Source organism: Nyctereutes procyonoides, unplaced genomic scaffold, assembly GCF_905146905.1.
Source record: "Nyctereutes procyonoides isolate TBG_1078 unplaced genomic scaffold, NYPRO_anot_genome, whole genome shotgun sequence".
Classification (NCBI taxonomy): Eukaryota; Metazoa; Chordata; class Mammalia; order Carnivora; family Canidae; genus Nyctereutes; species Nyctereutes procyonoides.
In genome coordinates this window covers 22,175,316-22,201,000 of record NW_026575040.1, presented here as the reverse complement: position 1 = coordinate 22,201,000, position 25,685 = coordinate 22,175,316, and the positions used below count along the sequence as shown (strand labels likewise).

Below are 25,685 nucleotides of genomic sequence, written 5' to 3'. Positions count from 1 at the left end.
AAAATAAGTTGGATATGGCTCCATAGAAAATGGAGATGCCCAAGACACAATTTTCGAAATGTGTACAAGAAATGAAATTGAGATATTTTTAATCCTTTCACTGGAGATATTTTCCATGAGATTATTTTTAATCCTTTCACTGTATAATTGTTTTTGAGCAGTTTAATGGTGCTTCAAAAACTGTGGGGATACTTCTAAGTTGTTATTGAGAAACCAGTAAAGAGGGGCTGGGCCCCTGGTGAAAAAACTGGTGCTGCCACCACTCCTATGATTGAGTCAGAAGGTAGTTCCAGGACAGGAAGTGAGGAGGCTGAAGTAGTAGAGTGGAAGAACGGAAGATGCAGAGGGGCTGAATTTGGGCTGGGGCATTGAAATAAGCTCTAAACACGGCAATCAGCCTTATCCAGATGAAGTGCCTCGGTGGGGGCAGTGGGTATTAGAGGGTAGAAAGCTACTGTGTCTGTCCTTGCTAAGTCTGGTGATTGGCCCACACATATGCCTTTAATCAAATACAGGGATGCATGCAGTCAAATCAAGGGATGAGGAGCTCAGATGAAGAATGCTTTATATATAAGGTGAAATGAAATATCATTTTGTTTCTTTTTCTTCTGACAACTGCCAAGTCATTGGTTTTTTTTTGCATAGGACCCCTCTGGGTATTAGTTCCTTGGATCCAGGGGTGAGAGGTATCATTCCTTCTACCCTGGGTTTCCAGGCTGGCATGAGTTCTGCAGTAAGGCTGGAAGGACCCTCAGAAGTTCCTAGCCTTGGTTATAAATTGGAATCACCCCAAAAATCTCAAAAACATTGCTTCCTGAGACCTATCTCCAGATATATTGACTTATTCAGTGTAGCAGAGGTCCAGGCCTGGGATTTTGAAAGCTCTCGAGGTGATTATAAATAGAGCCAGGTTGAGGACCAGTACTCTACATCAGTGCTTCTCAAATTTGCGTGTACAAACTTGAGTCATTTGGACATCTTGTTAAGACAAAGATTCTGATTCAGCTGGGTCAGGTGAAGCCTGACAGTCTGCACATGGAACAGACTCCAGGTGATGGTTCAGGACCCCATTCTGAGGAATCAGGGTCTAGAGTTCAGAGAATACACTCTAAGCAAGGTGTGGGCCAAATACATCAGCAGCCCCTGGGAACATGAAGAGGACATTTATTCAAAATACATTCCAGAACCCCATCCTCTCCTGACTGAATTAGACTCTCAGAGAGAATGGGATCCACAAACATACATTCTAAACAAACTTCCCAGGTAATTGAGAAGCCCAGTAAAGTTAGAGAGACACTTGCTCCTAGGCCAGTATTTCAGCACTTGCCTAGATCAGAAGAATCACTCTACACACTTGCCAGGAATACCGACCAACTGAATCAGAATTTTAAGAGTGGCCTAGGAATCTGTATTTTAAGAAGAGCACTAGGTGAACCAGTTTGATCTTAGGTTTAGGAAAGCCTATTTGGCAGGATCCTTCATTGGGGCTGGGAAAGGTCTAGGTAGCCCTTCTCCCTTTTTCCACCATGAAACTGTTCCTGTAAAACCGGGCTACAGTGACTGTTGCAGACAGTCTGCAGAGGAAAAGAATTGGGAGGTTAGAGCAGAAGCATCCACAGTGTTCAACGCTGGAGGCCGAGGGATTTTGTATTGTGATTTTGTATTGTGATGCATGTATATAAATATTCATACACATATGCATACATATATTTCCCAGAAAGAGGAGGTTAGGTGAGAGCAGAAAGGAACTGATTAATGGCTGTGAGTTTTTCAGCACTGACGACCCTCCATCTTGAGTGTACTGTCAAATGTCAAATGCAGTGTGGTGCAGGGGTGGCAGATGAGGGATTGGAGGCTACCCCGCTGGCAAGTAATGGTATTTCACACTCATCCACTCTCTGCCTCCTGATTATCCTCCTCCTGGCACCAGGAAGAGAAAATAGAACTGGGGTGTTTATTTTCTTTTACTTTACAGGTTCACATCCATGTGGTGACAGAAGAAAACCTCTTGGTTGGCACTGGACCTGTTTTGTGGCTGTTACATTTAGAATACATTTAAAGCACTATGTTACATAATTACACCTGGTTATGTGCACACACTCATAAGTGTATCATAAACCCAGGCTGCATATTTCCAGCTATGCTTCTCAAACTTTAGCTTTACTCATGAGAGACACAGAGAGCGAGGCAGAGACGTAGGCAGAGAGAGAAGCAGGCTCCATGCAGGGAGCCCCATGTGGGACTCGATCCCGGGACACTGGGATCATGCCCTGAGCCAAACGCAGATGCTCAACCGCTGAGCCACCCAGGTGTCCCCCTCAAACTTTAGAATCACTTCCAGAGCTTGTAAAAATACAGATTACTGGGCTCCACCTCAGAGCTTCTGAATCAGTAGGAATTCTAACAAGTTCCCAAGTGATGCTGGGGCATAGGTATGGGGGAAGAAATGCAAATGAACCCTACCTAGAATTTGTTATAACAGGTTTGTTTATTTTATGGGTATGAATGGAGCAATTTTGAAATTATTTTAGATGTATTATAGGACTGAATAAATGAGCAAGTATGGGTGGTGAAGAGAGAAAGAAAAAGAGAGAGATGTTATGGATGCCAGGGATCTCACTGTAGAGAAGTGGTATACAGACATACTTTGTTTCATTGTGCTTTGTGGCTATTCCTTTTTTTTTTTTAAGATTTTATTTATTCATGAGACACACACACACACACAGACAGAGAGACAGAGAGAGAGAGAGAGAGAGAGAGAGAGAGAGAGAGGCAGAGACATAGGAAGAGGGAGAAGCAGGCTCCATGCAGGGAGCCCGACATGGGACTCTATCCCAGCTCTCCAGGATCAGGCCCTGGGCCGAAGGCAGTGCTAAACTGCTGAGCCACCTGGGCTGCCCCCCCTCGTTTTTTTTCTTTACAAGTTGAAGGTTTATGGCAACCCTCACAGAGCAAGTTTATTAGTGCCATTTTTCCAACAGCATTTATTCACTCTGTGTCTCTGTGTCATACTTTGTTAATTCCTAAAATAGTTCAGACTTTTTCATTATTATGTTTGTTATGGCAATCTGTGATCAGTGATTACGACTTGCTAAACCTCAGATGATGGTTCACATTTTTTAACAATAAAGCATTTTAAATTAAGGTATATATCTTTTATAGACATAATGGTATTCCACACTTAATAATATAGTATAAACATAACTTTTATATACACTAGGAAACCAAATAATTCATTTGACTCATTTTATTGCAATATTTGTCTTATTGCAGTGGTCTGGAACTGAACCTATAATATCTCCAAGGTATGCCTGTACAAATATGGAATGGGAGGAGGTAAGAAGAAATCTTATGAGTATGCATTACAATTAGATATGGAGGTATTGGTGTGAACTGATGATTCAAAAATATGTATATAAGCATGCTATGTGTATGTATATTATATATGTATGAACATATATGTTTATTTGTATGTGTGTATATAATATGCATACATATATTTCCTGGATTTTTTTTGAGGGAGCCCAAAACAAAGTCACTGTAGCAAACACACCTAGTGTCCAGGACTTCTTGGTTTCTAATATTATTCCCCACTGTAATATACCAGCACTCATTAAAGTGGCAGATTCTAGGGATGGGACAGGATACATAACAGATAAGCCTGACAGATCTTATTATAATGCCAGAAAGTTTAAAAAGGGGGAGGGAGAATGTCATAAGAACAGAGGGCTATTAAATCTGAGATAACCTGAGCACTGAAATAGGTGAGTACAGTAAGGAATTATAAATCATTTGGGGGGCGGGAAGGAATATCTGAGTCTATACCAATAATAAATGGATGAATAAACGAAAGAGAAGGGAGGTCTTACTCATGAAGAAAGCTGAGAGCTGTCTGCTACACCTGGCAGGACTGCTGGAAACAGAAATTCATTCAGAAACCATTGTGATAAAGACTAGATCAGGCAAGAATCTGTAGAAGCTAAGTCTTAGGGAAATTTTGAAAAGAGATATTTGCATGACCTTAAAGTGTTTCCTCACAGATTGCTTATTAGTTGTAAGAAAAAGAAAACCCCACAACAGTGATTATACACCAGAGAAACTTGGCAACAGCTTGGCTGGGTGATTGAAATGAACTCACCAGTTAAGTGAGGGACAGATAGACTTTGTGGGCCTCTCGACATGAGAACACTCCTCACCCATGCAGTGTTCTGGGTAAGAAAGCATCACCTCAATCCATTCATGAAGAAACATCAGTCAAACACAAAATGAGAAATATCTTTTTTTTTAAATGGGGATCGTATGTTTCAAACATGTCAAAGTTATAAAAGGTAAAGAAAGGTGTGGAATTGTTTCAAATTAAAGAAAAAAGGAGAAATGATGACTGAACCCAAGACTGTATCCTGTCTTGGAGAATAATGCTATGTGGGACATTACTGGATCAACTGACAAAAGTGAACTGTAGTTGCATAGGGGCATAGCCCTACTCCTGGAAACATACTCTTAAGTATTTAGGGGAAAAGGTCCAGATGTATGTACCTTACATTCAAACAGTCCATGAAAAACATTTCTCCATATGTGCGTGTATGTATGTGAGAGAGAGAAAGAGAGTGAGCATGAGTGCCTCGGCATGTGTGCTTACCCTTCAGCAAATGGGGTAAGATGTTAACAGTTGGTCGATTGGTCCTGTTAACAATCAGTCCTGTTAACAATATATGGATGTTCTTTGTACTATTTTATTTTTGTACCTTTAAAAAATTTGAAATAATTTCTCCCCAATTTTTACTTATTATTTTAAAAAAATATTTTAATTTATTTATTTGAGAGAGAGAGAGAGCATGAGAAAGAGCACAAACAGGGGAAAGGGGCAGAGGGAGAAGCAGAAGCACTCTCCACTGAGCTGGGAGCCCAACGTAGCGCTCCATCCCAGAACCCTGGGATCATGACCTGAGCTGAAGGCAAACGCCCAACTGACAGAGCCACCCAAGTGCCCTCTCAAATAAAAATTTTAAAAATCAAGCTTTTGGATAATATTTAACGACATTGAGATACCTTCAATAGTAAATTCTCTATCAGCTCAATTTTGTGAAAAATAAAAAGCTTAGATGTATCTTTATCTTTGTACTTTTAAAAAGCTAGAAGGGAACAAATCAACATATACACAGGTCCTCTCTGGATTATGGAATGGATAATTTAATTTTGTTGTATTGTTTATAATGTTTCATATTTTCCAAAGCTTCTACATCTAGCATGTATTACTTTAATAACTAGAGAAAAATTATTTTTGAAGGAGTAAAACAAATGTTCAGTAATGTTTTATGTTTAATGTTTCTGACTGCTGTGTCATTCATTAGTAATAGCAAAAACAAAACCAAACCAAAACCTCTGAAGTCACTGAAACGTCCAGTGATAGAAAAGGTTGTATCAGTTATGATACTTTTAAATATTATAATGATGAATTTTTTTAAATTTTTATTTATTCATGATAGTCACAGAGAGAGAGAGAGGCAGAGACACAGGCAGAGGGAGAAGCAGGCTCCATGCACCGGGTGCCCGATGTGGGATTCGATCCCGGGTCTCCAGGATCGCGCCCTGGGCCAAAGGCAGGCGCCAAACCGCTGCGCCACCCAGGGATCCCCTTTTAAATATTATAAAGTCTTACAAATGTATGCTTATCAATCAATTTATGGACCAACCCAAGTGTCCAAAAATATGTGATTGCATAAGTTACCACATAGATAGGAAGCACAAAATGTATGTTTTCTAAAATTGAGTATTCTAGGAATAGAAGGAACTATCTTTGTCTTTCTCTGTCCATTTCTGCTATCCTGCAAATCATAAATACCTTATCTATTCATATTTGTTAAATGAATAAATGCTAGTCATGAGCTATTTGGGAGGGGGAGGGATGATGGAATTATGAGGGATTTTTTATCGTGTCCATTATTATTTTATGTATATTCAAATGTTCTACCATAAATTTATTATTTTTTATATTTATTAGAATAATATTTATTGATATGCTCAGTGCTACCTTGTTAATACTGTCACATTGTCACCATAGCTGACGTAATAGGGACAGACCCTCTGAGCGCCAGCCCTGGGTGCCCACAGGAAGCAGTGTGGGGCCTTGGATGGGGGGCTGGTGGCCTGGGTGGGGGGACGTGGTTATTGTGTTGGACTCCTTCCCTTGCATGCTGGGTCCACACCATCTCAGCCCCATGCCCAATCACACACTCGAGCATACACACTGGTGCCCTAGTCCTGTCGCTCACGCCCATGCACACACCATCTTGTCTCCGGGTAATACGTACACTCAGTAGTTACAGTAATCATAGTAAAATAAAGTACGGGTATGTTGGGACTCAAGGAGAACGTGCATGTTGATCGATGGAGGGTGGACCCCGGTGCCTCACGCTGACCTGAGCATGGCCCCTTGGGCCAGCAGGCATGGTGCTGTGACCGCCCCAGCACCTTCCCGGGCTTGGACCAGAGCTGTCCTGTCACAGCTGGGCCCTCAGGGCCAGCATCCCAGGCCCAACACAAAATCACCTAAAAAAATAAACTATTCAGCTTGCAGCCAACGCCTGATGCAGGGTGGCACTAGGCCTTCTGCGGGGGCTCCACTGGGGTCAAGGCCAGCCCGGGCCCAGCCAGCACCTGCCATAAATTTAATAATATGGAGTTTTTAATTTTAAGAGTTATAAATAATGTGTATATATCATCCTGTTGAGAAAAGATTAGAAGGATATTCATAAAAAGGGGGAGTTATCTTTGAGTGGGAGTGTCATGGGTAAGATTCTTGTCATCCTTTTCCTTGTTTAATACTAATATTTTTACAAAGAATCTTTTTTAGAGCCCTGGAATTATTTTATTTTTTTAAATTTAATTTTATTTATTCATGATAGACACACAGAGAGAGAGAGAGAGAGAGGCAGAGACACAGGCAGAGGGAGAAGCAGGCTCCATGCAGGGAGCCCGACGTGGGACTCGATCCTGGGTCTCCAGGACCAGGCCCTTGGCTGAATGTGGCGCTAAACCACTGAGCCACCAGGGCTGCCCAGAGCCCTGGAATTAAAAAACTGATTATAAAAATAAGATACAAGGCACTTGGACATGGTAGGTATGCATCAAATAACAAAAAAGCGTATTTATTAAGGCTATGTCATGACAAAAGTGGGATCTAATAATATACAGTAGAATAACTCATGGAAAAAATTCTACCTTTGTGTTGAAGGTAGTATTCTAAAATGATACAGCAGTTGTATTCGGGTATTGTATTATTTTAAAGCAAGGAGGTTAGGTGGTAGATAGCATATATTTATAAACCATAGACTATCTCTAAAAGATACACAAACGGGTACAAAGTTTACCTCTAGGGGAGGGGAATTGGGAACTGAGGGACTAGATGAGGAGGAGAGCCTGGTTTTCTCTGTATACCTTTATATGTTGTTTAACTTTTAGAACATGATATATACATAGTACATACTCAAAAATAAACAATTAAAAATAATTCTAAAAAATTTGGGGCTCATGGAGTAACAACTGTGTAAACTAGATTAGAGACAAGCAAAGTTTGACTCTGGAATGGGTAGTTTCCATCCCAGACTGATGTGAATGTGACAAAAATCAAGACTTGCCAACACCTATCTGCCCTCCCACATTTCTGTGCTTCTATATCCTCCCCTATTGTCTTTGCTTTTAGACAGAGGGCTCCTGATCTACTATTACAGGAGATTCCTTTTGTTTCTCTACCAGCAGGAACAGATTTGGGCTAACCTCTGACACTGGTTCTTCAAGGCTCTTATGTACCCAATGGCAGGCAGCTGGTTGGAATGAAAGCACCCATCACTGCCCACCAACACTGGGAAATAAAAACCAGACCTAAAGGACTGAACGCACAATCTTCACCATAGCACGATGCTAACATCATGTCTCCTCCATTAAGTAACATGTTCCTGTGAGGAAGAGGCAATTTACCCCATTTTACATCTCAAATTTATGTGGATGCTAGAGAGCTCACCTCTCTTAAGAATAGGCTTGAGAGTTCTGAAATGTTCTATCTTTATAAAATTCACATCAACATAGCTACCCTATGGCTAAAGGTATACCTAAGCACCCAGCTTTCCAAATCAGAACCATATGAGTCAGTTCCTCTCTCACTTTTGCTCTCCACAATGTCTTCTCAATTTTGAGAGATAGATCGCTCAAATTTTGCTCACCCATTTTTTTCAACTCTGTTGACCATGACATACAATCAGACCCTCATAACCTATTTCCACCCTTCCTAGATAGTTTCTTGTTATTGATAGTCTATTATTTTACTCAAGTTTGCTTTTAAAAGCACACATCTGACAACTTCATTCCACTATATATTATATCTGTATCTATCCATTTCTATCTATCTGCCTATGTATCTATAGAGTTATGGAACTATAGATTATTTCAGAAAAATGGTAAAGTAAAGGGGCAAAATAAAAGTCATTTGCCCTTAAATTCTCAGTATCAATGTTCTAATTCTCAACTTGGAGTTATGTTAGAATCACCTAGGGGCATGTGAGTGGCTCAGTGGTTGAGCGTCTGCCTTTAGCTCGGGTCATGATCCCAGGGTCCTGGGATTGAGTCCCACATCTGGCTCCCTGCAGGGAGCCGGTTTTTCTCTCTGCCTGTGTCTCTGCCTCTCTGTGTGTCTCTCATGAATAAATAAATAAAATCTATGGGGCAGCCCAGGTGGCTCAGGGGTTTGGCACCGCCTTCAGCCCAGGGCCTGATCCTGGAGACCCAGGATCGAGTCCCACGTTGGGCTCTCCATGTGGAGCCTGCTTCTCCTTCTGCCTGTGTCTCTGCCTCTCTCTCTCATGAATAAATAAATAATAAAAAATTTAAAAAATAAGTAAATAAAATCTTAAAAAAAGTAAAAGAATCACCTGGGAAGCTTTTTCTTAATTTTTTTTTTTTTTTTGTGAAAGAAAGAGCGTGAGGGTGGGGGGTGGGGAGAGGGCAGAGAGAGAATCCTCAAGCAGACTCTGGGAGGAGCAAGGTCTCAGGAACTGGAAGTGGGGCTCCATGTGGGGGGCTGGATGGCAGACTGGGGGGGGGCTCCACACTGGGCTTGAATTGGGGCTTGTCAATCTCATGCCCCATAAGAGCATGGCCCAAGTCAAAACCAAGAGTTGGATGCTCAAGCACCTGAGCCACCTAGGTGCCCCTCACCTGGGAAACTTTTTAACCAATGCACATTTTCTTCCCCCCTTTCTCCACCAATCTGATTTGCTCCCTTGGAGGAATGTAAAATCCTCTGCCCACTCCTCCCCAGCACTAAATACCACAGCCTTGGAGAACACTTTTGTTACTGATGGGAAGGTATTATGTCACTTAGCTGTGCTAGGGAAGAAACAAGTTTTCAGCTATGTAATAATTCAGATTCTAGAAATCTGCAAAAAATATTTCAGCCAGGACATCCACACATACTGTCATTCTCTCTGCATGGGGGCCTTTTCTTTCATTTCTGACTCCGGTCCTATTCATTTTCCAGATCTTCAAAATTGTCCTTTCATCACATCCCAAACTTCTTTCTTGGAGTGCTCGTGCATACACACACACACACACACACACACACACACACACACACACACACACCAATCAAGAAGGAAATGAACAGCTATTTGTTTTCTTCCCCACTAGACTGTGTGCCCTCAGGGACAAGTCTGCTGTATATGCCATTCCCAGTACTGAGCACATTAGTGCTGTAGCTGGTGCTCAAAGGAATGAAAAACAAACCCCACTTTCCATATCTAATGAAATTTCCTCTCTCACTTTTTAAAAAGTTTTAATTTAAATTTCAGTAGTTAACATACAGTTTAATAGTAGTTTCAGATGTACAATATAGTGATTCAGCACTTCCATACAACACCTGGTGCTCATCACAGCAAGTGCCCTTCTTAATCCCTATCACCTGTTTCACCCATTTCCCCATCTGCCTTCCCTTTCGTAATCATCATTTTTTCTCTAGTTATGAGTCTGTTTCTTGGTTTGCCTCTCTCTTTTTTCTCTCCTTTACTCATTTGTTCTGTTTCTTAAATTCCACATATGAGTGAGATCATAAAGTATTTGTCTTTCTCTGACTGACTTATTTCACTTAGCATAATACTCTCTAACTCCATCCATGTCATTGAAAATGGCAAGATTTCATTCTTTTTTATGGCTGAGTAATATTTCATTGTATGTACATGCCACATCTTTTTTTAAAAAAATATTTATTTTTAGAGAGTGCATGAGGAGGGGAGATGCTCAGTATGAAGCCTGGCATGGAGCTTGATCTCATGATCTGAGCTGAATCAAGAGTTGGATGCTTAACCAACTGAGCCACCCAGGTACCCCCATACCACATCTTCTTTATTGATCAAAGAATACTTGGGCCATTTCCATAATTTAGCTATTGTATATAATGCTGCTATAAACATCCTCTTTCACTTATGTCCTGTCCACAATTGGTAGAACATAATTTCTAAGAGGGCTGACATGTAGTACATGCATGGCTAGGAACTGTGTACAAATGCTGTGGGGTTTGTTTGGGCCAAGCTGTTTAGATTGGGAAACCAGAGGAAAAAACAGTCTTTTTCCTCCTCAATATTAAAATTAAATAGTATTTACCTCCAGGAATAATACATATATTTAAGATAGGAAGCCTAGTAAGAAAATGAACATTTGTGAAGGCAGGATCCAACAAAAGAACCACAATATAACTGCCTTATAAAGCTGCTTATCTTCTGACCTTCCCCTAATAGTACATAGCCATATTCTGGAATGTGAGTTTATTAATTCATTTGTTTTTTTAAAATAGCTTTACCATGTGCTTATGTATCTCTAAACAATAAATTGTTCAGCACTGCTTGCTTTTGGGCTTTGGAAAAGCAATATTGTTCTTATGAGATCTTCCACAGCTTTTTTTGTTTATTTTATTCAACAGTGTTCTTGAGACTCAACTATGCTGTTGTATATAGCTGTGTTTATTCATTTTCATGGTAGTATGCTACTGTATCATATGAATACATCACAATTTATGCATTCCTTGTCAATGGACATTTGGGATGTTTCTGGCTTCTTTGATCTTATGAATAATTCTGCTACGGTCTTGCAGACATTTCCAGGAGCATCTCTGAGTTTACCTAGGGTATATACCAAAGAGTTAAAACCAATGGATAGGTGTAGGTTCAAGTTTATAAGGCAAAACCAAGTTATCTTTTGAAGCAATGGTCCCAATTTACATTCCAGCAGTATATGAATTCCTATTGATTCAAATCCTCGCAAAAGGCTTGTATTATTAGGACACAGGAATTGTGATCTTAAACTGCAAGATATTTGTGCCATCCACTCTTGACTGGATGGGCTGCTTTCTCTTGACCATCTGACAGTAGAGCCTGATCTGAGACTTTGCCCAAGAGATGAGCCCCTAGACCTTTCCTTGTTGAATCTGGACTTTGGGACAGAGCACTAATAAAGACAAGAGACTTTACCATGGACACACAGGCATCATAGAAGGCAATCAATCATAGAATGGGACCTAGAAGGACCCTGAAACCACATCCTTCATTCTATATTTTAGGAGACTGAGGCCCCAGAAAGGGTAAATGAGAAGTTCTCTGAATTAATTAGTACAAGAAGAACTTGCCTCTGGGGCTTTTGATTCTTAGCCCAGGGCTTTTAATTTTAATTTGTTTGTTTTAGTAATGTAATATAGTATAATATAATCTATTAAGTTAATAATAACTGTAAGTATCCAAATAATTGCCAATTTCTTTTTTTCCCTTATTTATTTATTTTTTTATTTATGATAGTCACACACACAGAGAGAGAGAGAGACAGAGACACAGGCAGAGGGAGAAGCAGGCTCCATGCACCGGGAGCCCGACGTGGGACTCGATCCTGGGTCTCCAGGATCGCGCCCTGGGCCAAAGGCAGGCGCCAAACCACTGTGCCACCCAGGGATCCCCGCCAATTTCTTTTTTAAAGGTAGTGGTTTGACTTATGTGACTGATGAACTCAGTAACTTTAGCTTCCTTACATATGAAAGAAACAAGGATAATACTGAATTCCAATGGGATAGAGGGGAAAGATGCAATTTCCACAATTATGATTTTGAGTATGCAAATTTAATAGTACTAAAAGACACTTATCTCTTGGCAAAAATAATCCTCAATTTTATGACTGACCACCTTTGTCCTCAGATCATCCTCCCCACACCAGGCAAATGCTGAGCACTGCCTTAGGAAGCCATTTTTTCGAAGAAGGCAAACTTCAAATTCAGTTGTTTCAATTCATCTTCTTCTTACCAGCACTTATAATTTTTTAAAAAAAGATCTTGTTTATTTATTCATGAGAGACACAGAGGGAGAGAGAGAGGCAGAGACACAGGCAGTGGGAGAAGCAGGCTCCATGCAGGGAGCCTGATGTGGGACTCAATCCCAGGACTCCAGTATCATATTCTGAGCCAAAGGCAGATGCTCAACTGCTGAGCCACCCAGGTGTCCCAACCAGCACTTATAATTAAGCCATCATAAGAGGCTGGGAACTGTTTGTGGGCATTACAGTAAAATAGCCTCAGTAACCCAATGGTTTATAATCTCAGATGGCTTTACATGAGCATGCAGAAGAATCCTGAATAAGACTTATTTGCACCTGAGATATATTCAGTGGTCTTCTGAGTGTGCATAATAATCAAATGTGGCATGATCCTGTGCAGAGGAATCTGTCCTCCTGCACCAATGGCAGTAAGCAGTGGAACTAGGGAGGTGGGGAGGGACTGCTTACTATGAAGGGTGCTTACATGAAGGGAGCTGGCCTCAGAAACCTTCAGTGGAAATCTTCATTCTGGAGGTGTGTGCTCCAGGAGTTCCCTCCCCAGCCCATCTGACTAGTTCCTCCCTGTGCTGAGCATCCACTTAGCTCTTAAAAATATCCTTTAGCACTTAAAAATAACAATGTCTGTAGGCTCACAATAAGGGCTTTCTCTGAAATGCTCCTTTTAAAATGCCATGACAGGGGGATCCCTGGGTGGCGCAGTGGTTTGGCGCCTGCCTTTGGCCCAGGGCGCGATCCTGGAGACCTGGGATCGAATCCCACATCGGGCTTCCGGTGCATGGAGCCTGCTTCTCCCTCTGCCTGTGTCTCTGCCTCTCTCTCTCTGTGACTATCATAAATAAATAAATAAAATGTCATGACAAAACTCAGGAGTTGCTTATTACTTTGGGATGAGGGACATGGAGGGAAAGAACACCAAGAAATTTTGCTTGGGATGCTAACCAAACTATTGAGGCGCTCCTGGTTCAGGTTTTCCTCCTAGCAGTCATTTTAATCAGCACTTCCCCTACTTAATGAGCTTGTAGTGCCATTACATAATCACCCGGCTCGCTGGATTAATGATGAAAAGAGGAACTGATTTTTCCAGTTGCATCATTTGAAGTAAATGTTAACTTTCTTTCTGAGTCCTTAGTTAACCGCATTAGTGTGACAAATATGTCTTTGTCTAGCATAAGTAATTAGAATTTAATCACTTTAACTGCATCTTAATTATCCCAAATGAATTGAAAGGACATTTAATAGCAAAGATTAAATTGCCTTAATGAACGATTTTTGTGACTCCATCAATACTTGAATCGCGTTAGCCACTCGTCTCACGCACCTCATCTGCAGTGAGCACAGAGGTCACTAGGTGGCGCGCTTTGCTCGTTTATTTATTTAATTTCCCCTGCCATTGATCTGTTTTAGAAGACGACAGGAAAGAAAGCAAAAAGCTCATAGTTTATTGTGTTCCTTTGATAACCTCTCTTTGGGACTATGAGATCATCACCAGATGCAAAAACGAAAGTAGTGATTTCAGAAACTGTCGATTCTGAGTACCCTATGGCATATGCGAAGGAAGATGAGAGACATGGATAACTGGAAACACCCAGTGTTTGAGGGAAATTGTAAGTTGTCCTCTGGATGATTGCCAATTTGTGCACAGTTTTACTTAAATTATTATTTTTTAGTGCGGAGTCCTAAAACATGAGTAGCAGGCAAGCGTGGAATAGTAATATAGGCACTGATCTGAAGCAAAGAAATGTAATTGCTGTGCAAGTACAGATCTCAGAACACCAATGCCCTGAAAGTATGGGAGGTTTGGGCCTTTGGGCCCTCCTCCAGGCAGGAGTCCCAATGGACCAGTCCTACCCACAGAACACATCTAACCATTGGGACTTGCCCATCAATAATTGTTTAAGTGAACAAATGGATACGGAGACTCGGGTTCCACGTCTACCTCTCATTCTGCCTTACATTTCCTCTGGCTGCTTCTTAAAAAGAGAGCAATAAGAAGTGTCTCTTATAAGTTTTGAGTAAAAAATAAATAAGTTTCCATATGTAACTTTCCTTGAGAGTACCAGAGGAAGACTCTCCAATTTCAAGACGTTTATTATGCAGACACTTTCTAGATCAGGTGTTTATGACAGTAAGTCAGACATCTCCACATTTTAGGTCCACTGATCTGGTGGGTCTGTACTAGTAGGCACAGCGTGGAGAGTAAGAGGGTTCTAGGGTTTTGAGCTGGGAAAGGTGAGTTCCGGGTACCAGTGCTTTCCAGTTGTGTTACCAGAGATAAGTTATGTAACCTTAATGAACAGAGAAACAGGGAAAATAATAGTAATTACCACATAAATTAGTGACTCCTCAACTTTGCTGCTCATTAAAATCACCGGAGTTCTTAAAAATCCCAATGCCTAGGTCAATGCCCTGGGTTTTAGCTAGGAATCATATTTGTAAAAATCCCTAAGTTATTCCAACATGGTTTAAGATGTGGGAGTCACTGAAATAGAATATTAAAGGAGAACATTTATGTTCTAGTTCAGTACCTAATGAACATACACAACAGACACAAGCTCCTTCTTATCAAATGCCACGAAAAATTGGATGGGTAGTATTTCAAGGACTGGTTTCTGTTCAGCTGTTGTTTTACCAAATTGTTTCATCTAAAGGAGAAGAAAAATTCTAGAAGCTATTTTTTCCCAACTTTATGATAATGTAACATCTTTTGAGAGGAACAATAGATGATTCTATATTGAGACTCAGTGGTAAAACATAAATTCCCATGTTTGTATCAAAATCATCAGACTGTCTTATGACTGGTCTAGTCATGTAATCCAATCTTATCACTTCAAGAGGAAATTAAACCTTATTAGTATTAACTTACTTGTCACAAAATAAAAACCTGTGCAAATCTATTGGTAGAAGATAGGGATTTATGATTGTGCAGTAAATTCATACACATTAGAAATCCGCTTTTTCTTTTTACTGAACTGTAGGAGGCTGACACTTTTCATGTAGAAATAAGGTGGTTTTCTTCTCCCAAAGGTGCTTATTCATCTTATTTAAATAGAGACATGATGAAAATAGTATTTAATGAATACTTGTTGAACGCTTTTATTCAGAATTATGAGAAATCTATCCTAACTGCCATGACTTCAATAAGACCCTTCTTCTATTTCTACCCTAGGCTGGGGACCATTCCATTTTACCAAGAGTGTGGGAATTCTGCTGTTTTAACTGAAATGAAACTAGCCATTTCTCATCCAATCCATCAAGGCTCCTTGGTTGATTTAAAGCATTAAGTTAGTGTTTATTCCAAAATGCAGAGTCCACAAAAAGCACTAAGCACTTACTTGAAGTACAAGGCTTCTAACTATGGATTTTGAGGAGCAAAACACAGAGAACCTCTTTTTAAATTACCCAACTCCATCAGACTTGAGGATTTTCTTTCTTACAAGGAAATCAAGAATAAATTTTACAGTTACACTCTGTAAGAACTATTCCTTCTAAGAACTTTGGGTAGCAATGTCTTTTTGATTAGCTGAATTTGCCATGAATGTGGAAATGATGACATCAAAACAGCTCGTGTAACAACCTTCTTAAAGACCTCGTAGATTAGAGATGACTATAGATTTTCCTCAGCACGGATCAAAGTGACTGAATTGAACGTTTTAGCTTAATGATCCAACCCCTGTCACACCCATAGGGACTCGAATTCCGATTTTATAAGCAGGTGTGAGCATGTACTCAGACATACATAGAAAGCTGCGGGAGAGGGAAGAAAAGATCAATCATCTGATCGACGAGGATAGGTTTGATCTTTTTGATTACTTGACTGTGCTGGTGTATATTCCTGGCGGGGCCTCGAGATTTCTCATAAACTTCAGAATATTAGCTGTTAGTTTTTGCTTCCTTAGTACAACTCTTCAAAGGCATCCTACCCACTTTCCAGCAGCGAGGAGACACGCGACCAGGCTAGCGCTGGCGGGGCCCTGTCCAGGGTCCTGACGCCGCACCAACGCTCTGGGCCGGTCGGCCTCCGCAGGCCCTTTCACCCACCCCACCCCAGAGGACACAAAGCCCTCCAAGCTCAAAGCCTCAGGGCAGCCTCCCGACTCCCCGACTCCCCTTCAGTTAGCTAGAGGGGGAAACAACAAAACAAAGGAATCACTAATCCCGGTTCCCAGTACTACATCCTCCAGCCGCAACCTCCAACACAGGATCGCCTTCTCTACGCTGACCATGCTTTGCTCAGATAAAAACATGCCAGCAAAAGTATAATTTGGATAGAAAATCCAAATACACATCTTGTTGTGCTCGCTTCGGCAGCACATATACCAAATACACATCTTGTTTAGAGAGGTCAGAGTTGGGGTGTACTTTGGCGGGGGGGGGGTGGCGGTGGCAATTTTGTCTCATCAATGGGGTAATACCTAGACATCAGTGAGGACCAAGATAGATTCCTCCTTCCCACCCCTTTTCTATCAAAAAAATAATTGTTTTTGCTAATCACTAGGACAACGATGTAAAAACAAAGCCATAGCAAGCATCCCTTTCCTCTCCATAGCATGTTGAACCAAGAGCTTGCTTGTGGCAGCCCACAGGGGGCGTGTGGAGCTACTGCAGCACACAGCCCATCAGGCTACTGGGGGAAGGTGAGCCCAATGGAGGGCATCTGGGAGGACAAGATTCCAGCTCCCTGCAGGGCACTGATGATCAAAGCTTGAAGATGAAGAAAGATGCAGCCTGGGCTTTGAGTTGCTTTGCTGCTACAATATAACTGCTTTGTTGGCACAGTCTGTTCCAAGTCTCAGGTGAAACATAGCTACGGCAGGGCCTGGGTCTCTAGTGACCACTACAGCCCTGGGGCCAGTGGGTCACTCTAACTGACTCTCATCACCTTTTGGGCATTTCCAAGGGGTTTGGGATTGCACCCACTGGCAGGACAGCCAGCTGTCTTCAGAATGTGGTTATTTGTCTCAGGCAGTCATCCTTCATGTGCTGACACTAGAGTCCCCACACAATAACCACCAGGTCTCCTCAAGCGTCAGAAGCAGGTCTTCCTACTCTCGTCAAACAGTCAACTCCAAACTTCACCATATGCACACTTCTTAACACTAGGCATTCCTTCCTCCCTTCACTGGGGTTTGTGCTCCCTAGTGGGGACTGCAGGAAGGAACTATTGACCCCCAACCCTCAAGGTGTCAGGCATGGGCTCAGAGAAGGGCCCATGCAGAGTTTTTTGGTGACTGGGGTGAAAATTTTTGGTATCCTGCTGTGCTGGTGTGTGTGTGTGTGTGTGTGTGTGTGTGTGTGTGTGTGCTGGGGTGGGGGTGCCCAGCCAACTCCCTGGACACATGGCCACCATTCACCCTGAGAGGATGAAGGTTCTTTGGGACTCTTCCTGATAACTGGCTGCCCCACCACTGCACATTCAGGAGGAGGCCACACCAAGCCTCTGGAGGAGGTGCATCTTCCCCTCCACCCTGGGCAGTCCCCCTGGCTTCTGGGCTGCTAGCGAGCGGATGTGGTTGGCCGCGCCCCACAGGCCCTTTGTTAGAACCGCAGCCGCTGGGAGCAGCTGCACTGTGTGAGAAGTGGGGCATGAGGGAACCAGTCTACTTGGTGCCTTCTTTTGGGCCCAGGAAACCTCTCAGTTCTGGAGTCCCAAATGCCCAGTTCCGGTTTTTCTCCTGGCTGGGGAGTCTTTGAGATTTGGGGAAGTGAGGTTCCCAAGGCCCAGCACAGCACTCCTTCTTGGCTCACTTGGCCTAGGGAAGGGGGTGGGGAACGGGACAGTTGAAATGTCACCCGCTGGGATAAATATTAACAAAAAGCAAATGGACTTGCGTGGAGGCCAGTTATCAATCAACCAGACCACAAGGCCACTTATGGCAAACACAGTCCAGGTTGGTCCCTGTGAGACTTTCTCATGGTCACCTCCTGGCTGGACATCCCTTCCCCCACTCCCACCCTCTCCTAGGCTCAGGCTCTCCTTCAGGCCATTCTGGGGCAAATTCCGGACAGGAAGGGGGGCACAATCCCGGGTATAGGCTCTCCAGTGATGTTTGGAGGTACCCTTCCTTCAGGTACCCTAGGGTTAGAGAGGCCCAGCACCTGCCCCTGCCCAAACCCACTGGGCCTTGCCTCCTGCGTTCTGAGGTACCGGTGCTGTACTCTGTGGTGGGTGTGTGTTGCAGCCTCTTCAAAGACTGACAGCTCCCCTACTGTGGCCAAAGCCTTCTGAAATCTTTAATTGAAAACTAATCTCTTCAAGTCTTAATAGATGCCCACGTCAGAGGCCAGGCGCCCACCCACCCATACAGTCCAGCCCATCCACCCCACCTCGGATGAGATGCGGCAGGGAGCCTAGTTGTACTGTACTTTAATGGGGCAGCAGCAAGTATTACACTGAGGGAACACGTATTGATTTTTTTAAAGGTAGTTAATTTAGTGAGAATTTCCTCCTGTCTTCTACCAAGCTGATATAATTTTGTAAGGAGAAGGCACCTCCCCAAGCATCCTGCCCAGTGTGGAGGTTTTGACACTCTGCAACAGGCTTCGTGGCACCTGGTGTAACCAGAAAGAGCATGGAGAAGCCATTCTTCACCAAGGAGTGAAGGAAACTCCCCACGGGATAGGGACAAGGTTGAGGGGTCCTTAGTGCAACAGCGAGCCGAACTGCAAGGAGCACCTCTGTAGGTGAAGGCTGAAGGAGGGGAGGTCGAGGCAATGTCCCACAGCCTTGGCCAAAGTAACCTGAAATGCGATTAAGTTTGCAATTGGATTCGGAGAGTTCAGGAAACAGCCTCACTCCCTCCTTACCCCATCCCCAAAGGAAAATGTTAAAGGACTGCTCAGTGATTTCAGTGATTTTAAAGTAAGTCGTGGTTCCTGCAGGGTAATGGATTGCTCCCAGTTAGGCTCACTCTGCAAAAACTCCCATGCCTTTCCCACCCCTTCAATTAAGTTAAAGAAAGGAAAATTAAACATTCGACGCTCCATCCGGGTCTTAGGATGCGGATTCCACTTGGGGTTGGGCGCCAAAGCTTGCCCTGCTAGAGACTCTGATTTTCCTTTTTTCTACCCCCAAAGAAAAGTCACGTGCCCCGGGCCGAGCATGACCCGCCTTAGGCTGCTGGGTGCCAGACTGTCACCCCTTAGATGACCTCCTGGGTCCAGGGAGTACGCGAGTGCCGGCCCTGGCCGGCAAGCAGCCCATGCCTCCCATAAGAGGGTGGCAGTACTAGTGCTACCCCTTCAAACGGTACTGAGGCGCCCACTCGTGTAGGTCAGAGGGCTCGCGCTGGTCGCCTAGGCCGGGTTTCCAGGGCTGCCGGTCATCTCTGAACAGAACCTGTCAGTCTGACTTTCCAGGGCATGACAGGGGGCAGTGGGGAATGGCAGTCATTGAAGTCTCCATCAAGTGCCTTCACTAGGTGTGGGGAGGTGGTAACATACTTCCCTGGGTGGGAAATCCCTCTTCATTTCCACCCCTTTCCTCCATTTCTCCCCACCCGACTGGTAAGTCTGTGTGAGCACTGCCTGGGTACAAGGTTCTGAAGCGGGGCCCTAGACTGACGTGAGCCAGCGAAAAGCACTGACTACCTTGGGCGCCGGCAGCTGCGGAGCAGTCGGGGAGAAGGGCATCTGTTTCTCCCACCCCTTCTGGAACCTGAGCTGCCCTTGAGTCTCGGTCAGCTCACAGAGGTGGGAAGCGATAGGGTGGATGCACACAGGGCTCGGGAATGGATTCGTGGGAGCCCCAGCGGGCACCTCGGTCAACCTCTCCCTTATCCTTCCTGTCCTATCACCACTTCACTGACTTCCAGGCATAAGCTGCAACAGCCTGCGTGGGGATTTTGCTTGGAATCAGTAGGCACGGGGCCAGGACTGCAAACTTGGCGGGGCAGAGGCTCCTCCAGGACGGCGCGCGGGAGGGAGGCCACCGGCGCCCTGACCCACGGAGCGCTTTGGGGTGGCTTCCGCTCCGGCTCCGGCTTCTGGCTCGCTGGCACGCCGGCACCTGCCTCCCTCTAGCTCCTCATTGGCCCGCAAGAGGTGGGGGAGGGGGCTCTCGCCTCTCGCTTTGATTTTAGACTGTGAAACGGCTCAGTGCCCCCGGCTCTGAGCGGATTGACTGTCTCTCATTCTCCAGGGACGAATTAATGGAGAACGATCAGTTAATTAACAAACCCTCATTCCGGCTTTTACCTTTCTCTTCACCAGGACTCGGGCCAGGGCACCAGGCTGAGACTGGGGCGGGGGGAGTAGCACGGACCCAGGAGTCAATCAAGTCGGCGGGGTCTCATCAAACCGTGTCCGCCCTCCACCGCCCTTGGCTCTACCTCCCCGTGTGTCCTCTGCCCTCGGGGGTCGCCGAATCAGCTTGAAATCTCTGGTGTGATTCAGCCGGGGCTAAGCTGTCCCCTCGGCTAGCTTCCCGGAGCCTCCCTTGCACCCTGGCTTAGAGAGGCTGAGAAGGCGAGGCGCCGGCGGGCTGCTAGCGCCGCGGAGACCTTCCCGCTCAACTCGGAAACGCCCGGACCTCGGGGTTTCGGGCCGCGAGACCTCTGCTCACAGACTTGGGGGCCGTGTTCACATTCCCATCCCCATGCATGGGGATTCATTCGAAACATCGTGCAGAGGAATAAAACGAAATGTGAAGTGGTAAAGGAGTCGGCAGCAAAGGCGGTCCGTGGGCTCAGCTGTAAGCTCCCTTGCTGCTCCGCTGCCCTCACCCTTACCTCGGAACCGTCTGCCTTCCTCTCCTTTCCACAGCCGGTTACCAGGGCTGAACGCGTGCTAACTCTTAAACAGCTTCGTTGCCAAACACACATCTTCCCGCGGCTTCGGAGCCTTATACTGGAACCCTCAGAGTGTGCTCCCCATCCCTCCCACCCCTGCCCCGCGCCAATAGAGTGAGCGCGGGAGGGGGTCACCGCACCAAGTTCAGCCAAACGTGGGCGGGCTGCTCCGTCACTTTCCAACCCAACTCCGGGGTCTGCGCCAGGGGAACTAGCTGACAGCATTTGCGCGCAATTGCACACACGCATCGCCTCCCTCTTCCCAAACCCGGAGTGCCTAACTGAGACGCGACACACAGACCGTGTGCCGCCAGGTGCCGGGGGGGGGCGGGGGGGGGTTCTCTTCGCTTCCGGTGGTGACCGCTTCCAGCACCGTCTCCGAGCACACATGCGTCCCCGCACACGCCCAGGCGGTACCATTCAGCTCCCGGAGCCTACCACAGCCCGATGCACTGAGTCCTGGAGGAGGCGGTCTGCTCCTGGGAGCCGTGCGCTGGCTTTTCCAGGCCCGGGGAACTACTCCCCCCGCCTACCCTGAGGGAAAGGAGAACGGAATGATGCGTGCCTAGCTCTCTTTTTCCCTCCTAACTTCGGTCTCTTCACTTCCCCAATCCCTTATCTCCCCACGCGCCCAGCTCCTTGGCCCGCTCACCTGCTAAGCGGAGCGCAGACATCCGCTGGAACTCCGGCTCCTGCAGCCACTTCCACATCCTCCGGAAGGTCTCCCGGCCGGACTTGAGTTTGCTCCAGGGTTTGGGGTTGCGCAGCAGGTCCGAGAGGGTCCCTTGGGAGCGGCAGAGCACCCTCTGCGCGAAGATGGCCTGTGGGATGCTGTAGCGCTTGAGCTCGGTGGTGATACGCTGCGCCACCTCTTTGGTATTGATCTCTTCCATCTGCCCTGAATTACTTCCATTGCTGACCTGTGCTCCGGTCACCGAAGGGTTGGGCTCCCGGGCCGTGCCCAGGAGCTGCCCGTGGCCCTGGGCGTTCAGGTGGGCGTGGGGGTGGTGCGGAGGAAGGCCGTTTATGGGCACCATGCCGGCCGAGGTGGGCGTGAGGTGCTGCTCCCCGTGACGGCCGAGCATGGCCGGGTGGTGGGCTTCAAAGCCGTTCGGGGTGAGCATCTTGTCAGTGGGCATGGCGGCGCCCGGGTGGGCATAGTGAGGGAGCCCTTGCTGGGAGTTGTGGATGCCGCTGAGACCGGAGCTGGAGAGGGGCGAGAGGCTCTGGCCCATGCCGGCCACGTCCTTGTGGTAGGGGGTATAGAGGTTATTCATAGAGGCCAGCCCGCGCTCGTCCCGCATGAGCGTGAAGCTACCGCTCACATTGCCCGCCAGGCGCTGGTGGTGGTGCGGATGGTGATGGTGGTGGTGGTGGTGGTGATGGTGAGGGAACTTGTCCGAGACGGTGGAGATGGGCGGCAGCGGCTGCAGAGGGGTTAAGGTGGTGTAGGTGGTGGGCATGCTCATACCTGGGGGAGTCTCGCAGGCCATGGTCATGGTGGGGTGCAGGGGGCCAGCCAGGCTGTGCTCGGGGGCCCGGTGGTGGTGGTGGTAATCGCCGCCGCCGCCGCCGCCGTCCAGCAAGGACGCCATGCCCATGGAACGCGGGTGCGCGGGGGCCAGGTGGCTGCCACGGTGCGCCACGGAGCTTCGCGCGTGGGGACTGCCGCCCAGGAGGTCGGCAGGAGCGGGCACCGGCTCATGGCTCACCCCGTGCAGCTCGCCGATCGCCTCCATGGTCAGCTGCGCGTTCATCGTGATCCGGGCGAGCGGGCGGCGGACACAACATCGATGAGGCCGGGCAGAGGCGGCGAAGGGCGCACGCAGTCCGGTCTTCACATCGGCTGCTGGCGACTGTTGCCTGCCTGCCTTCCTTCCTCTCGCTCTGGGGCTCTGTCTCCCTTTCTGTATGTCTCGCCTTCCCTCTTGCCCCCACCTTCCCCTCTGCGTCCTCGGCTTTTTTTTAAATATTAATTTCCAAAAAGGATCCGTGCCGTTGGGCGAGCGCGGCGCCCCCAGCCCGCCCGCCCCCGGCCCCCTCTCGCCCCTCTCCTTCTTAGAATGCTGAGGCTCCCGGCTCCCCTGACGCAGTCCGCGCGTCCTCCGCGGCTGCTGCTTGCCCGCGCCGCTGGCCAGCTCCAGCCATGGCTCGGTTACTGTTGCAGACTCTGTGGCCGCGGTTCCGCCGCCGCCGCCGCCGCCGCTGCCGCCGCCGCCGCCGCCGCCGCGGCCCGCCCTCACGCCCGCCGGGCTCAGTGCGCAGGCGCGCGGCTCGGCCCCGCCCCCTCAGCCCCCGCGCGCGCGGCCCGTGACGTCCCCGTACAAAATGATGAAGGGGGGCCCCGCGCCCTAACAGCGGCGCCGGGTGGCCCTGGGCCGGCGCGCACGTGCGGAGGCCTGGCGTGGAGCGCGACCCGGGGCTGCCAACGCAACCCCCGGAGACTCGCGCGCCTCTCGGCTCTGAGCACCCGCCGGGCTCCCATCCCGGGGGTGTGCCAAGGCTGGAAAGTCCTCACCCTTTTCTCCAGTTGCTGCCACTCGGCGTAGGCTGCCCGGGGAGCCTCAGCTTGTGTCGTTACTCCTTCCACCCTGACCTACCCAAGCTTTATTTCCCAAAGGGCTTCTGGGAGCCCCTGCTCTCACCTTCAGGTGCTTGGCTGTTTTGGAGGGAGGAGAAGCAAATATCTTGAATGTCTTGGTCCGCTTGGTGACTGTTGACCCTTTGCCCACCCCTCCTCTTCTGTGAGCCGGAGAGGGGAACGCTCGTGCCAAGAGTTCTGGCCCCGGCCATACCTCGTAGTCCCCCGCCGCCTGGGTCCTTCTTCATCGCAGCTGATAATTAAGGCGACGTGCCGCTCCGCGAGTACCTGGGCGTGTGTGTCGTGTGTGTGTGTGTGTGTGTGTGTGTGTGTGTGTTGGGGGTGGGGAGCGCCCTGGCGGGTTCCCACGCTAACTTCTGGGCGCTGGTGGGGCTCCCGAGGCTTGGGCTGTTCCTGCGGCTTCTCTGTGGCCCTCCTGGTAACGCACCCAGAGGCCGCTGCTTGAGGGAAGGACTGACGCCGGCAGAGTGGACCAGGCGCGCTGCTCTCCGCTTGGCCCGTAGGGACGCCCTCTTCCCGGCGTCCCCGCGAGAAGCCTCCAGATTTGAAAATCAATTCAGCTTTGGGAGTAATTGTCCGCTTCCCACAATCACGCTCCAATCTGGAATCGAACCTGGTCCTTGCGCTCGGTGGGGACGCAAGCGGAGGCCCCCAAAGTGGGACGCACACCCGGCTACCACATGCCGAGGCTTTCTTTCATTTACAAAAGAAAGGAAAGAAAAAAACCGTAACAAAAGGCAGAGCCGTGTCTGCTTAGGTGCTTTCATCCCTCAGAGAAAGGACAGATGTGCCCATTGTCCAGCCCTTGGCAGTTACGACCCGGTCAGCGCCGAGCCTCAGCCCCGGGCAAGCAGTGGTCACAATGGGGGGACAGCCTCTCAGAGCCTGCGTATCGGGACCTGGATGTGGAACAAAGTGTGTGTGGCCTTCGCTGGGCCAAACTTGGGCTGTAGGTTCCTTTCCTGGGGCAATTGGAGCCCTCCAGTAGTGTTCCTGCTGAAAATGTTCTTAGACTCTAGGACAGGCCCCGGTTGGGGTGGTGGGAGTAGTTGGTGGCTAAGTACCCTAGGCAAACACTTGGGCCAGCCAGTCCTTGGGGGACACTTTCAACCAGCTAAGGCATGAGCAAGCTCATCTCTTTATCCAGTTCCCTGGCACAACCAGGGCAACATCATGATCCAGTAGGTCAAGGCCAGTGGGTACAGTCCAATCTGACTTCCTTGAAAGTGGCCATAGAGATGTAACATGTAACAGAGATGTAACATATGGTCCTGAGATTGGTTAATCTGGCTGGCTTCATCACTGGAGGCATTCCTATCTTGTCCAAATAATGCCCATAGAGGCCCAGGAAATGGGAGTCCCTCTCCCAGTGGACTTAGTGTCTACCTGAACAGTGAACATTTAGGAATTTAAGGCCCCCAAAGAAGAAAAATGGGGGGGGGGGCACTGACATAAAGGCTACAGAGAACTACTCTATTTAAACTTGTAGCTACATCTAATTATGCATACACATAGACACAAAAGCATAGAACACATTTTCTGCCTAGTGGATCACGACGATATATTCATGGAAGCTGCAACCTTGGTTCAGTATTGTTTCTGTTCTCTTTTCTTACAACATAGAGCATGTAGCTCTCACATGAGACCTAACAATGGGTTTCAGGAGTAGGCTACCTGTGAGTTAAACTGTTGTGTCCCCCCCCCCAATTTTAATCACCTCTGAAAGGATTGATTTGCCCTTATGACAACTCTTTTCCCAAAAGGCAGTTTGTTAAGAGAAAGAAATAAATACCACCAAGTGCACAAATTGTTCATGGTTTTCTCTTTGTGTTAGTTATTACGGACTTGATCCTGGAAACCCTCCTTCCTGTGTGGTTCCTGGCTGGGCGGCTGGAGCCTATCTGAAGAGGGCTGAGATCAGGTGAGCTCAACACGGA

General features: G+C 47.0%; 1 protein-coding gene across 1 annotated transcript in view; it reads right to left on the bottom strand.

The window, feature by feature from the left end:
- Positions 1-23,084, bottom strand: part of ONECUT1 (one cut homeobox 1) — a 45,704-nt gene extending 22,620 nt beyond the window's left edge. Inside the window, exon 1 of the mRNA XM_055319591.1 lies at positions 21,799-23,084. Coding sequence (XP_055175566.1) covers positions 21,799-22,903 — 1,105 coding nt within the window. The 5' untranslated portion in view covers positions 22,904-23,084. The remainder of the gene's footprint in view (positions 1-21,798) is intronic.
- Between the last annotated feature and the right edge of the window lie 2,601 nt (positions 23,085-25,685).